The 16439-nt window shown below is 27.8% G+C and overlaps 4 protein-coding genes across 6 annotated transcripts in view; 3 read left to right on the top strand and 1 right to left on the bottom strand.

Moving 5' to 3' along the window:
• The window catches only part of LOC105830687 (agrin), a 569188-nt gene that overhangs the window by 348703 nt on the left and 204046 nt on the right, over nucleotides 1-16439 (bottom strand). The gene's annotated exons all lie outside the window — the stretch shown is intronic.
• On the top strand, nucleotides 647-2117 carry LOC105836010. 2 transcript variants are annotated; one of them, XM_012679756.3, is made up of 3 exons: nucleotides 647-1676; nucleotides 1848-1934; nucleotides 1999-2117. In XM_012679756.3, the coding sequence occupies exons 1-3, from the start codon at nucleotides 678-680 to the stop codon at nucleotides 2101-2103; spliced, it is 1191 nt and encodes a 396-aa protein (XP_012535210.3). In that variant the 5' UTR covers nucleotides 647-677; the 3' UTR covers nucleotides 2104-2117. The 2 variants fall into 2 exon arrangements, with proteins under 2 accessions (XP_012535210.3, XP_028047454.2); XM_028191653.2 differs by having other exon boundaries at nucleotides 1848-2104.
• Nucleotides 7277-11278, top strand: LOC105836018. 2 transcript variants are annotated; one of them, XM_012679770.3, is made up of 3 exons: nucleotides 7277-8379; nucleotides 8877-8963; nucleotides 9027-11278. In XM_012679770.3, the coding sequence occupies exons 1-3, from the start codon at nucleotides 7387-7389 to the stop codon at nucleotides 9129-9131; spliced, it is 1185 nt and encodes a 394-aa protein (XP_012535224.3). In that variant the 5' UTR covers nucleotides 7277-7386; the 3' UTR covers nucleotides 9132-11278. The 2 variants fall into 2 exon arrangements, with proteins under 2 accessions (XP_012535224.3, XP_036148062.1); XM_036292169.1 differs by having other exon boundaries at nucleotides 7279-8379; nucleotides 8877-11278.
• LOC118647370 (putative gustatory receptor 28b) lies at nucleotides 11398-16408 on the top strand. The gene is made up of 2 exons (XM_036292168.1): nucleotides 11398-15572; nucleotides 16066-16408. Exons 1-2 carry the CDS (start codon nucleotides 14565-14567, stop codon nucleotides 16327-16329), a joined length of 1272 nt encoding a protein of 423 aa, XP_036148061.1. The 5' UTR covers nucleotides 11398-14564; the 3' UTR covers nucleotides 16330-16408.

Below are 16439 nucleotides of genomic sequence, written 5' to 3'. Positions count from 1 at the left end.
AGATGTTTCAAATTTAAAAGACAAAGTTGCGTTGTAAATACATTGTATGTTGTATTTTCTGTAAATATAAATTATTTTATAACATGTCTTTCACAAATAATACTTATACATAAAAATTTTAATTTAAAATAAATTTTATATTTAATTATCAAGGACGACTCATACCGTTAGCAATTTGTATTCTATTTATCAATAATTCAATTGCTTTTATTTTTGTAAATAAATTATTAAAAATTACTAATTTATATATTATTAGATTCTGCAATAGATATCTTTTATTTTAAGCAATTTATTGTATTGTTAGTACATAACAGCAATTACACATTAATTAATTATACATTAAGCATTGTATTCCACGAAGATCGAAGAACACCATGGTTACTTTACGCCTAACATCGAGTAATGTTTTACTCTTTGTCGCAGTGCTAAAATGGAACTCGTCAGATATGGATAAAAAAGTTCAATTAAACTAACCTTTAGCAGTAAAAAAATTAATATAAACTTCAAAGATATTTTTACAATCACTCTAATATTAATTTAAAGTGTGCATTTATAATGTGATTAGTAACTTTTAATATAATATAATATTATATTATATAATTTCGATATATGTTCGTCAATAAGTGGCATTTCGATAATTCTAAATATCGTAAAAATTTCCAAAAATTAAAAGCGAGATGAAAAAAGGATGGATCTTTCACGCTACAGACTTTCAAACTTTGATGTATCCTTGTTTTATGATATGCCGCATTCTTGGAATATTTCCATATAAAATTAATAATTCAATCTTCGTGATTTCAAAACTGTACTACATTTTATCAACAGTACTTATCAGCGTTTTATGCATGCTCGAACTGGAAAATTTCTATCATTTAAATGTTTTTACAAAGGCCGAGTTTGAGGTCATTACCTTGTCTTTGGAGAATAACTGCTACATTATATTGATTATTTCTATAATAATCATCACGTTCGTCTTAAGCAGTTCCCGAATGCGTTTACTCCAGACTATAATGGATATCTCTGTGAAAATATCTCCGCAATCGTACCAGGAACTATCCAAATTAATTCATGCCAAAGACATCTTTGGATTCTTGTTTGTTACTATTATAATTTTTATATACATCCACAAATATGGATTTGAAACATTGCAACTAATATTTGGAATATACTCGGTTCTATTAGTCTTTCAGATAAATATGTTGTACATAAACTGCGTTTGTATATTAAAAACTTGTTTTAAGGAAATTGAAAACAGTCTTCTATATATTAAAAAACTCGTAGTAAACGATAAACTATATGCTCCTAAAACAATTTACTACAAACAGAAAAATCCATTCCTGATAATAAAGCTTAAAACTATGAAAGAGCAACATCTGATGATTAGCAACACAGTAAAAAAGCTAAACGTGATCTTCAGTCCACAACTTCTTCTTACAATAACAATAACTTTTGGTGCAACTATTTTTGGACTGTATTTCCATTTAGTGCAATGGCATAATGGGTTTGTCATTAATAAAGACGGTTATTTCATATATTTAACATTCATAGTGCATCATGTTACAAAAATGGCGTTACTTATGTGGGCTTGCGAAACTGGCAAGAATCAAGCTCGAAATATCGGTACTACAATTCATGACGTACTTAACAATACCAAAAATAAACAAATAAAAAATGAGGTAATAAAAATAAATTAAATTATATATTTTTCTTTTAATATATTATATTACATGCTAATGTAATTTTTACACATTAAATATTAATACGTTTCATTCATTTATTACATTAAATTCATTTAAATATAAATATGTATTTTCCATACTTAACAGTTTTGCAATTTAATGTTACAGTTGCAGTTGTTTTCCTTGCAAATACTGCATCTCGATAATACATTTTCCGCTAAAGGTTTTAATGTGGACGCAGCGTTTTTCGCTAGAGTGAGTAATTTCCTTGCTTTAATTAATAAAATGTTTCTTGTAAATTTTTTTATCTTGCTTTCAGATGATAGGTACCATAACAACATATATGTTCATTTTACTACAATTTTTCATCATATCACATTCTTGCGATGAAAAGTCGAAAATCAATATTACACAAATGAAGTAATTCCACAAAAGAAGATAGATAAAAAAAAATTACTTTCTCACGTATGGAAACAGTTATTTATATATATGTACAAATATGTTACGTACGTATGTAATTTTTAACATACGCTTGATAGATTATTATCAGAATAGTTCATGTGTACTATACATATATAATGTATATGTTTCAAATTTAAAAAATAAAATAAATACATTGTATATTGTATATTCTATAAATATAAATTATTTGTAATAATACACCTTTCACGGATGATACTTAAAATTAATTTCATATTTCACTTCCAAGGACAACTCATACTGTTTACAGTTTATATGCTATTTATTAATAATTCAATTGCTTTTATTTTTGTAAATTAATTATTAAAAATTACTAATTTATTTATCGTTAGATTCTGCAATCGATATCTCTTACTTTAAGCAATTTATTGTATTCTTAGTACATAACAGCAATTATACATTAATTAATTATATATTAAGCGCTGTATTTCACGAAGATCGAAGAACGCCATGATGACTTTACGCCTAACATAAAATCGAGTAATGTTTTACTCTTTGTCGCAGTACTAAAATGGAACTCGTCAGATATGGATAAAAAAGTTCAATTAAACTAATCTTTAGCAGTAAAAAAATTAATATAAACTTCAAAAATATTTTTACCATCACGCTAATATTAATTTAAAGTGTGCGTTTATAATGTGATTAGTAACTTTTAATATAATTAATATAATATATATTATATAAGTTCGATATATGTTCGTCAATAAGTGGCACTTCGATAATTCTAAATATCGTAAAAATTTCCAAAAATTAAAAGCGAGATGAAAAAAGGATGGATCTTTCACGCTACAGACTTTCAAACTTTGATGTATCCTTGTTTTATGATATGCCGCATTCTTGGAATATTTCCATATAAAATTAATAATTCAATCTTCGTGGCTTCAAAACTGTATTATATTTTATCAACAGTACTTATCAGCGTTTTATGCATGCTCGAACTGAATAATTTCTATCATTTAAATGTTTTTACCAAGACCAAATTTGAGGTCATTACCTTGTCTTTCGAGACTAACTGCTACATTATATTGATTATTTCTATAATAATCGTCACGATCGTCTTAAGCAATCCCCGAATGCGTTTACTCCAGACTATAATGGAAATATCTATAAAAATATCTCCGAAATCATACCACAAACTATCCAAATTAATTCATGCCAAGGACATTTTTGGATTCTTGTGTGTTATCATTATAACTTTTATACACATCCACAAGTATGGATTTGAAATTTTGCGCTTAATATTTGGAATACACTCGAGTCTATTAGTCTTTCAGATGACTATGTTGTACATAAATTGCGTTTGTATATTAAAAGCTTGTTTCAAGGAAATTGACAATAATCTTCTATGCATAAAGAAACTCGTAGTAAATGATAAACTACGTGCTCCTAAAACAATTTACAACAAACAAAAAAATCCATTTCTGATAATAAAGCTTAAAACTGTAAAAGAGCAACATCTGATGATTAGCAACACAGTAAAAATGCTAAACGTGATCTTCAGTTTGCAACTTCTTCTCACAGTAATATTAACTTTTATTGCAATTATTTTTGGACTGTATTTTCATCTAGTACAATGGCATAATGGGTTGGTCATTAATCCCAATAAAGACAGTTATTTAATATTTTCAACACTTGTGGTGCATCATATTATAAAAATTGTATTACTTGTATGGGCCTGCGAGACTGGCAAGAATCAAGCTCGAAATATAGGCACTACAATTCATGACGTACTTAACAATACCAAAAATGAAGAAATAAAGAATGAGGTAATAAAAATAATTTAATTTTTACATGTTTTTTGTAATACCTTATATTATGTGTTATAATAAAATTTTTACATTCATTTAAGTATAAATACACATCTCCCAGATCATAATAGTTTTGCAATCTAATATTGTTATAATAATTTGCAATCTAATACAGTTGCAGTTGTTTTCCTTGCAAACATTGCATCTCAACAATACATTTTCCGCTAAAGTTTTTAATGTAGATGCAGTATTTTTTGCTAGAGTAAGTAATTAATCACTTTCTTCATTAATAACGTATATCTTGTTAATTTTTAACTTATATTTTAGATGGTGGGTACCATAACCACATATATGTTAATTAAACTGCAATTCTTAATTATATCTCATTCTTGTGAAGGAATACTTAAATAATTCGTGATAATTATGTGAAAAAAATTATCAGAAAAAAAATTGTAATTTATTTATGTTCATATAGAAGTTGTGTGTGTGTGTGTGTGTGTGTGTAAAATATTTTAAACTTCAATACTACGCTACAAATAATATATTCTGTAAATATAAACAAAACAAAAATTTTATATAACCATAAGTGTTTCTAAAAGTTTTGTTATCATTATTTTAAAAAGCAGAACATTTTTTATTCCAAAATCTTGTGTTAATGCATATCTTTACAAAAATAAATTTAATATCTTGTGAATTTCTTGCTTTGATTGAATAAACGTTTTTTTGCATGAATATTCAGAATAAAAATGTATTGCCAAGAATTAGTATATCGATAATTACCTTAATTAATTTACAAGTACTGTATTTGAATAAAATATAAAAGTAATTCAAAAAGTACATAAGAATATAAGATAGAATACTTTATAATAATTATAAAAGTCGAGCAATTACAGATAGAATAAAGTTGTAATTCAATTATATAAATTTAAACTAAGAAATTATAAAACCAAGTGCGCTAATTAAAATAATTAAGAAGTTAACTATAAAAAAACAAAGACTATAAATAAACTAAAGGTTTTACGAAAATGGCTTTGTTGGGCTTGTATAACGTAAAAAGACACTTCTGTATGACTGCTTGTATAATATATACATATATATTTGAAACAGTGAACAAAAATATTGAATTAAATACATACGCGCACGAGTTTATAATAAACAAATAAGTTATCGTGCGCTCTCGACGCCTATCTTGGAAAGACTAACTAAAGAATATAGAACAATTTTTCTAACTAATGTACCATCCTAAGTAGTAGACTTACCATCTTACAAGGGAACCTCCGCGAACCCAAAATTCTGATTTTAATGAAACTTAGCATAAAATGTAAAAAAATAAATACATAAATTTAGAAACTTTTTGTTAGTGTTCAAAACAGTTTAAAGGGTTGAAACCACCGTTCAAAAGTTGACGAGTTTTTGCCTTTTTCAATATATCTCGTAAATTAAACAAAATATCAAAAAATGTTTTATAAAAAAATTTTACAGCATAAATACTTTAACTATGCTATTCATTTTCTAAAAAAAATTGTTTAAAAAAAATTTTCTTTTTTTAAATAAATAATATAGTTAAATAGAGGTGTTTATATTGTAAAACTTTTGTATAAAATATTTTTTTATATCGTTTGATTAACGAAATATATCGAGAAAAAGAAAAAATGTCTCTATCTAAGGGTTTCACCCTTTTAAACCGTTTTTAAGCACCAACAAAAAAATTCTAAATTCATGTATTTACCTCCTCTACATTTATGCCAAGTTTCATTAAAATCAGAATTTTCTGGTTCGCAAGTTTCCCTCGTTAATTACTAAACAAGGCGCGGGTACAAATTGATCATGCGGTCTAACAGGCTTGTTATATCTGGTCGGATAAATAAAAGACAAATTAAAAATAAATTGAAACATTTAAAAAAAACTCTCCCCTAATAAATAATGTCAATAATAATATTATCTCAGAAAAAATGTTTTTTTCAACTCTAAATTTCGACTAGTATAAAAAACTGCATTAATTTCAATTGGAAAAATTGATTTCTATCGCTTAAAAAATCCATGAATAAGAAACAATATAAAATATTTTATAATTTAAACATACTTATTATTTATAAAAAATATATTTCTGAATAATTTCTTTTAATAATTGCACACATAAATAATTTTATTTTTTAATTAATTTAATTTATTTTCTGTCTGGAAAATATCAGCTTTCGAGAATAAAACCATAATTACGCTTAAAATGGATTTAATATTTAATTTCTAAAGACAGGTTGCACTGTATTTATTATTTAAACTTTATTTACTAATAATAATTTGTTTAATTTTCCTAAAGATGCAATGTAGTCGCAATGTAAATATTGTAATAATATTTGCATAATGTATATATCGATATATTATTTTATATTCCTCAAATATAACAGGACAGATACTATACAGCTATTTAATAAATTATACCTATTAATTTTATCATACCTATTAATCTTATTAGTTAAAAAATATATTAGTTTATTCTCGAAATAATTAGATTAATTCTAATCATGGTAATGGTATCGTTTTTACGTTATCATATAACTTGATTCATTAACATTACATCAAGTTTTTGATATTTCATTAATTATATCAATATTTCTTAAAATGTGCAATAGAATTTAATGGTACTCTGATATGTTATTTGATAAAAAAATTTAATTTATCACAAAATTCTAATAAATTTATGAGAACATTTTGTTATTATAATGAATTCTGAAATCAATTTAGAAAAATATATGGTATAATTACTTGAATTGAACATATTATCAATATATCACATAAAAAAGACCAATATTGCTTATTATTGAATTAAATAAAAGCAGTAAATGTTTTTTTATTAAAATTTGTGGTAACACATATACACATGTACAAGTTTGCCAACGTGTATGTTTTTTCTTAACGAATAAACAAAGAATATTAAATTTCAATGTCGTGATAAAAAAATAGATATTTTACAAACACTCTATAAGCACATTGAAAATGTACAATATTGAATTAAAAAAGAAAGTTATTAATAAATTTCTAAGAATTACTAATCTACTTAAAATATGTGCCCTTAATTTTGGGTAATTTAATGTACTGTTAGTACATGCAGTAATTATTACATTGAGCATTATATTTCACAGATGACAAGTCGAAGAGCGTCATGGTTACGTTATGACTAACATACGATCGAGTAATGTTACACTCGTCGCAATAATTGCTCGCAGTATTAAACTGAAACTTGTCAGGTGTGGATAAAAAAAGTTTATTTTAATTAACGCGTTTGGCAGTGAAAAAAGAAACTCAAATTAAAAAATTTTTGTAATCATGTTAGTTCAATATTAATCAAAATAGTGCTTTCATAACATTAATAATTAATTATTCTAAGAATAATATTTATATAATTTAAATAACTCTTCATACATAATATTTGTTTCATCATATTCAGAACCCCAAACAAATTTCAAAAAATTAAAGGCAAAATGAGAAAAAAATGGCTCTTCCACGCTACAGACTTTCAAACATTAATGTATCCTTGCTTTACTATATGCCGCATTCTTGGAGTATTTCCATATAAGATTAGCAATTCAATCTTCGTGGCTTCAAAATTATATTATTATTTATCAATTGCAATTATCAGTACTATATATGTTCTCGAATTGGAAAACTTTTATGATGTCAACGTTTTTACAAAGATCAAGTTTGAGGTCGTAACTCTGTCTTTACACGATAACTGCTTTATTATATTAACCAATTTCATGATAATCGTCACGTTCGTCTTCAGCAATTACCGAATGCGCTTACTCCAGACTATAATGGAAATTTCCGTAAGACTATCTCCACAATCGTACCAGAAACTATCCAGATTTATTCATACCAAGGACATCTTCGGTTTCTTATATCTTATAAGCGTGCTTTCTCTATATATTAACGCGCACGGAATCCAAATATTGCACTTGATATTTGCAGTACACAAAGTGTTATTAGTCTCTCAGATAGATATGTTGTACATAAATTGCGTTTGTATATTAAAATATTGTTTTAAGGAAATTGACAACAATCTTCTATGCATAAAGAAACTTGTAATAGACGGTAACCTACATGCTCCTAGAACAATTTACTATAAACAGAAAAATCCATTCCTGATAATAAAACTTAAAACTATGAAAGAGCAACATCTGATAATTAGCAACACAGTAAAAATGCTAAATGTAATCTTCAGCCTGCATCTTATTCTTACGATAACATTCACTTTTATTACAATTATTTTTGGATTGTATTTCCATCTATTGCGATGGCATAATGGGTTGGAAATTAATAAAGATTGTATATTTGTAATATCCATTGTATATCATATTACAAAAATGATACTACTTGTGTGGATCTGCGAAACTGGCAAGAATCAGGCTCAAAATATCAGCACTACAATTCATGACGTACTTAACAATACCAAAAATAAACAAATAAAAGATGAGGTAATAATAATACATTATATAATAAGACCGTTAAGACTGTGTTGCATATCGTATTTTTTGTTATCCGTGCGTTTATTTGATCCCTTCAGTGTCTTGAGTCACAAATTGACAAGTTAGCGAAAATTAGGTTCACAAAAGTAACGAAACATCGGTCAATTCTACGAGAATTATATGCATGTCGCGCGTACGAATGTTGAAATGATGAAACGTGCTGATAAAGTCGTGCTGGAATATTTTTTCGTCGTGATTCATGTCATCTATTAGAAAACAAAAACACCGTGGAATAATGTTAGTGCTGAAATTGTCGAATTTACTTACAAAAAAGTGACACGAAATGAACGCACATATAACAAAAAAGTAATTTAATTTGTAAATTTTTCTTATAATACATTATATTATAAACTAATGTAATTTTTACAAATTAAAATTATTTAAGAATAAATACGTATCTCTGCTCTGAGATCTGTACTTAACAATTTTGTAATCTAATATTACAGTTGCAGTTGTTTTCCTTGCAAATATTGCATCTTGATAATACCTTTTCCGCCAAAGGTTTTAATGTGGACGCAGCGTTTTTCGCTAGAGTGAGTAATTTGCTTGCTTTAATTAATAAAACGTATCTTTTTAATTTTTTATCTTGCTTTCAGATGATAGGTACCATAACAACATATATGTTCATTTTACTACAATTTTTCATCATATCACATTCTTGCGATGGAAATTCGAAAATCAATATTACACAAATAACTTAATTCCATAAAAGAAGATATATAATCAGAAAAAAATTACTTCCTTACGAAAGCAGTTCTTTATATACATATGTTTTATGCATGCTGTAACACTAATATACATGTATATAAATTTTAACAATAAATTTTAAAGTGGTATTTCATAGATGACAAGTCGAAGAGCGTCATGGTTACGTTATGACTAACATATGATCGAGTAATGTTACACTCGTCGCAATAATTGCTTGCAGTATTAAACTGGAACTTGTCAGGTGTGGATAAAAAAGTTTATTTCAATTTACGCGTTTGACAGTGAAAAAGATAAACTTAAAAATCTTTTATAATCATATTAAATCAAAGAATGCATTCTCAACATTACCGATTAATAATTTAATCACATGATAATATTTATATAATTTAAATAATTTTTCGTCCATACATGGTACTTCAATAATCGCATTCAGAGATCTATAACCTTATAAAAATTTCAAAAAATCAAAGACAAAATGAGACAAAACCGGCTCTTCCACGCTACGGACTTTCAAACGTTGATGTACCCATGTTTTATCATATGCCGCATTCTTGGAGCATTTCCATATAAGATCAGTAATTCAATCTTCGCAGCTTCAAAACTATATTACATTTTATCAACTGCAATTATCAGTACTTTATGTGTTCTTGAAGTGGTAAACTTCTATGATTTCAATATTTTTACAAAGATCAAGTTTGAAGTCGTAACTTCGTCTTTAGACAATAATTGCTTTATTATATTAACCAGCTCTACGATAATCATCACGTTCGTCTTAAGCAGTCCCCGAATGCGCTTACTTCAGACTATATTGGAAATATCAGTAAGAATATCGCCGCAATCGTACTAGGAACTATTCAGATTAATTCATACTAAGGATATTTTTGGTTTCCTATATCTTATAAGCATACTTTTTATATATACTTACATGCAAAAAACCGAAATATTGCACATGATATTTGCAATATACAAGATTCTATTAGTCTCTCAAATGGATATGTTGTACATAAACTGCGTTTGTATTTTAAAGGCTTGTTTTAAAGAAATTGACAACAATCTACTATGCATAAAGAAATACATAGTAAACGATGAACTACGTGCCCCTAAAACAATTTACTACGAACAAAAAAAACAATTCCTAATAATAAAACTTAAAACTATAAAAGAGCAACATCTTATGATTAGCAACACAGTAAAAATGCTAAACGTAATCTTCAGTCCACAACTTCTTCTTACAATAATTAAAACTTTTATTGCAATTATTTTTGGACTGTATTTCTATATAGTGCAATGAAATAATGGATTGGTCATGAATAAAGATGATTATCTTATATTTTTAACATTCATGATGTATCATATTATAAAAATGGCATTACTTGTGTGGATGTGCGAGACTGGCAAGAATCAAGCTCAAAATATATGCATGACGATTCATGATGTACTTAACAACACCAAAAATAAACAAATAAAAAATGAGGTAATAATAGTTCAATATGTAACAAAATCGTTACGCCAATATAACCATATTTTTTGTCACCCGTCCGTCAATGTGTGGCTTCTTGAGTGTCTTGAGTTGCAAATGTATAGGTTAGTTAAAATTAAGTCGCAAAAGTAACGAAACGTCGCGCGTCGGTCAACTCTGCGAAAGTCACGATATGTGTGTCGCGAGATGACGCGAATATTGAAATGATTAAACATGCTGAAAAAGTCGTGCTGGAACGTTTTCCGTAACGATTCACGCTATTAATAAAAAAATAGGAACTATGCAAAAATGTTAAAATGTATAAATTGGCGACTTTACTTATAAAAAAGTAATACGAACGAAACCACTTTTGACGCACTGGTATGACAAAAAAGTAATTTAATTTGTATATTTCCTCTTATAATACATTATATTATATATTAATGTGATATTTGTACATTAAAATTATTTTAGTATAAATTCATACCCCTCATATCCATACTTAATAATTCTGCAATCTAATATTACAGTTGCAATTGTTTTCCTTGCAAATATTGCATCTCGATAATACCTTTTCCGCCAAAGGTTTTAACGTGGACGCAACGTTTTTCGCAAGTGTAAGTAATTTGCTTACTTTAATTAATAAAACATATCTTATTAATTTTTTTATCTTGCTTTCAGATGATAGGTACCATAACAACATATATATTTATTTTACTACAATTTTTTATCATATCACATTCTTGCGATGGAAAGTCGAAAATCAATATTACATAAGTAACGTTATTCCATGAAAGAAAATAGAAAATCAAGAAAAAATGACTTTCTTACGTATATGAACAGGTATTTACACACACACACACGCGCGCGCGCGCGTGCGTTTTATGTACGCAATATTATTAACGGAATATGCTTGGTATGACCAAAAAACGTCAAGATTAAATTTATAAAAAATGTTCTTGTAATCACACATATATTAATTCTAATATGTTTGTAATATCTAGGTTTAAATAATAGATTTTGATTTACATGTGAATTATCATTTTCTATAAAGGACGATGTTAAAAATCGGCCGATTTTTGCTCCCAAAGGTGTAAGTAAAAAAAAGTAGTGTTTTTTACAGATTTTGACCTCCTAAATACAAAACAAAATTAAGGGCGTTGGGAAACGTGAAAATTGAACAAGAATATGGTAAATTGTAGAAATTTGAATGATGGATTAAGCCATTACAAAACCCATCTGTATGAGTTTTTTGAGGAGATTAAAATGAAAAAAGTTAAAAAAAGGTATGTTTGTGTGTGTTCGTAAGGGAAAATGTAAGCAATTAAGTGTGGGAACGGAGGAACTTGCAAAAATCTGCAAATAACTTGAAGAATAAGAACTTTTGATTTGTGTATACAAGATGTTATTTTCTTTTAATTTTATTTTTTATTTTCTACTTAATTAAAATGTGAAAAAGAAGAGAAAAATAGAATAAACAAAAAAAAAATATATAAAAATAAAAATACAAAACATTAAAAAACGAAAAAGAAAAATGGAACCAATATCTTGTCGCATCCTCGTTCCAGGTTCGACTCAGAACGAGATTAAAAGAAGCAAAAGATAAAAGAAGATAATTTTGGGAAGATAAAATGGACAAAGCATACTCACATACGGTTTACAAAATCATAGCAAGTTTACAAAATGACATAAGTTATATTAAATAAATCAAAGAACCTACATAGACAACACACATGTCTAAAAGACATCGAAAAGATGTCTGAAAAGAGACGTTTTTAAGACACTGCCAAAAAGACGTCTTTAAAACAACTTTTGGTAATTTCTTAAAGACATCAAGAAGACATCTTAAAAGAGATGTCTTTAAGACGTTACTGAAAAAACGTCTTTAACAGGACTTTTAGTAAAATCTAATAGACATCCTTTTTTAAGACTCTGAGATAATAGGTTAATTTTCTGACAGCTGTCAATATGACATATACGTACTAGGTAACGTGTAATTATATATTTACACTTATATACACAATCAGAAGTTTAATTGCTTACATTATCACTTACAAACGCACACAAAATATACCTTCTTCTTCCTTCCTTCTCTTCAACCTTAAAAAAAACTTATATGGGTTTTGTAATGGCTCAGCTCAATACACCATCCTTTCTACAATTTACCACTTTCTTTTTCTTGTTCAATTTTCACGGTGTTCCCGAACGCTCACATACTTCTCAATATTTTTTTCGTATTTAGGAAGTCAAAATCTATAAAAAATACTATTCTTTTCATTTACACCTTCCAAGGCAAAACCATTTTTAACATCTTCCTTTCTGTTAATTTTGTTCAGTTAAAATCCATACAACAAGTGCAAAGTGTGGAAAAGATAGTTGTTGCAGCCACGGACTTCCAACTTTTAATGCATCCTTGCTTCATCTTTTGCCGAATTCTCGGACTGTTTCTACAAACTCAACGCTTCAACTTTCGAGATTTTTAAACCGCGCTATGTCTTGTCCATTGTTATCTTCGTTCCATTTTTAACGAAATAATCATTCACAATTTAACTTATAAAATCAACTTGGGAAGCTTAACTAGAACTCTTGAGATAATCTATGTTTATATATTCAGTAGTTTTTTATTGATACCGCGGCGCGAATGCGCATTTGCTACAGACTCTTTTAAAAAATTCTTCGAAATTATCCCCAATATCAAAACATATCCAAATTGACCCACATGAAAAACATTTTAGGTACCATTATCCTCTTTGTGCGAATATGTATATATTTTTATAAAATATATGCCTTTGATTATTTGATTTGCTTCATCGTAGTGTCCAGTGTATTATACAGCGTTTTGCTAATGTTTCAAATAAATATGCTGTACGTAAATTGTACTTATATATTAAAGACCTGTTTCAAGAATATTAATTATAACCTAAGGTACATGCAAAAGCTCTTAATAAATAATACAAAACCATGTGTTTCCGTGTTTATCTCTAACGTACAAAAAAATCAATTTGTTTCTAACAAAACTCAAAACTGAGTCAATAGCATTTAATGATGAGTGACATTACAAATGCTGAACGTAATCTTTAGTTTGTAAATTCTTGCTACTAATAATCTTTTCCAACATCACATTTGCACTGTACTTCTATGTTGTACGTTGGCAACATAGAATATACATTGTTTTCTATAAGAATCTTTTTGAGGTATTTTTAATAATGATGATATATCACGTTATAGTGATAGTATTACTTGTGTAGGCCTGTGAAACGGATGAAAATCAAGCTCAAGAAATCTATACCACCATTTATGATCTACTCAATAATACTAGGAATAAAAAAATCAAACATGAGATATAGTTATACGTGTAATTTATATACTTTTTTAAATATATAACGTGTAGGTGTATTAGCACTAATTTTTAAACTTACTGAATGCACTTTTCAATTTTATGTTTTCGTAATGCACAATACTTCGTATTGCACATTGAAAATGTACGATACTGAATTAGAGAGTTGTTAACTAATCTTTAAGAATCACTAATATATATAAAATATGTGTCCGCAATTTTGGCTAATTTAATATATTGTTAGTACATGAAGTGATTATACATTATTACATTGAGCACTGTATTTCACAGATGACAGATCGAATAGCGTCATGGTTACGTTACGACTAACATACGATCGAGTAATGTTACACTTGTTGCAGTAATTGCTCGCAGTATTAAACTGGAACTTGTTAGGTGTGGATAAAAAGGAAAATTGTTTGAATTAACGCGTTTGGCAGTGAAAGAAATAAGCCTAAACTTAAAATCTTTCGTAATCATACTAATATTAATCCAAAGAGTGCATTCATAACATTAATAATTAATAATTATAAAATTATAGATATATAATTTAAATAATTCTTCGTCTATACATAATATTTAATTAATTGCATTCAGATCCCTATAAAATTTCAAAAAACCAAAGGCAAAATGGGAAAAAAATGGCTGTTCCACGCTACGGATTTTCAAACATTGATGTACCCTTGCTTTACCATGTGCCGCGTTCTTGGAGCATTTCCATATAAGATTAATAATTCAATCTTCGCGGTTTCAAAACTATATTATATTTTATCAGTTGCAATTATCAGTACTTTATGTATTGTTGAACTAGAAAACTTCTACGATTTCAATGTTTTTACAAAGATCAAGTTTGAGATCGTAACTTCTTCTTTTGAGAATAACTGCTTTATTATATTAACTACTTCTATGATAATCGTCACGTTCGTCTTCAGCAGACCCCGAATGCGCTTACTTCAGACTATAATGGAAATTTCCGTAAAAATATCTCCGCAATCGTACCAGAAGTTATCCAGATTAATTCATACTAAGGACATTTTTGGTTCCCTATATCTTACAAGCATACTTTTGACATATATTTACGTGCAGAGAATCGCAATGTTGCACATGATATTTGCAATATACAAGACTCTATTTATCTGTCAGATCGACATGTTATACGTAAATTGCGTCTGTATATTAAAAGCTTGTTTTAAGGAAATTGACATCAATCTTTTATGCATAAAGAAACTCATAGTAAACGATAAACTACATGTTCCTAAAACAATTTACTACAAACAGAAAAATCCCTTCCTGATAATAAAGCTTAAAACTATAAAAAAGCAACATCTGATAATTAGCAACACAGTAAAAGTGCTAAATGTAATCTTCAGTCTGCATCTTCTTCTTACAATAACATTCACTTTTATTGCAATTATTTTGGGACTATATTTGCATCTATTGCGATGGCATGATGAGTTCGGCATAGTGGTCATTGATAAAAACGGTTATTTTACATTTTTTACATCCATTGTGTATGAGATTATAAAAATGACACTATTTGTGTGGATCTGCGAGACTGGCAAGAATCAGGCTCAAAATATCGGCACTACGATTCATGACGTACTTAACAATACCAAAGATCAACAAATCAAAGATGAGGTAATAATAGTAATATTGCATACCGTATTTCTTGTTATCCGTGCGTCGATGTGTGATCCGATTGAGTGTCGCTATTTGACAGGTTGGCCAAGATTAGGTTAAGTTTACGAAAGCAACGAAACATCGGTCAATTTTGCGCGAGTTATCATATGGGTGTCCCGAGATGACGCGCGCGCATATAAATTTTGAAATGACTAAACATGCTGAAAAAGTCGTGCTGGAATATTTTCCGTAACAATTCACACTATCAATTTAAGAATAAGAACTATGCAAAAATGTTAAAATTCTGAAATTGGCGACTTTACTTATAAAAAAGTAATACGAACAAAACCACTTTCGACGCATATATAACAAAAAAGTAGTTTAATTTGTATATTTTTCTTATAATACGTTATATTATATACTAATGTAATATTTGCACATTAAAATTATTTCAGTATAAATACATACCCCTCATATCCACACTTAATAGTTCTGCAATCTAATGTTACAGTTGCAGTTGTTTTCCTTGCAAGTATTGCATCTCGATAATACCTTTTCCGCCAAAGGTTTTAACGTGGACGCAACGTTTTTCGCTAGTGTAAGTAACTTGCTTGCTTTAATTAATAAAACATATCTTGTTAATTTTTTTATCTTGCTTTCAGATGATAGGTACCATAACAACATATATGTTCATTTTACTACAATTTTTTATCATATCACATTCTTGCGATGGAAAGTCGAAAATCAATATTACATAAGCATTGTAATTTCATGAAAGAAAATAGATAATAAAAAAAAATTACTTTCTTACGTACATGTACAGGTATTTACACACACACACACACACACATACGCGCGCGCGCATTTTATGTACATATATATATT

Source organism: Monomorium pharaonis, chromosome 9, assembly GCF_013373865.1.
Source record: "Monomorium pharaonis isolate MP-MQ-018 chromosome 9, ASM1337386v2, whole genome shotgun sequence".
In the NCBI taxonomy this organism is placed as follows: Eukaryota; Metazoa; Arthropoda; class Insecta; order Hymenoptera; family Formicidae; genus Monomorium; species Monomorium pharaonis.
The sequence above is the reverse complement of the archived record's forward strand: the minus strand, read 5'-3'. Positions and strand labels throughout refer to the sequence as shown.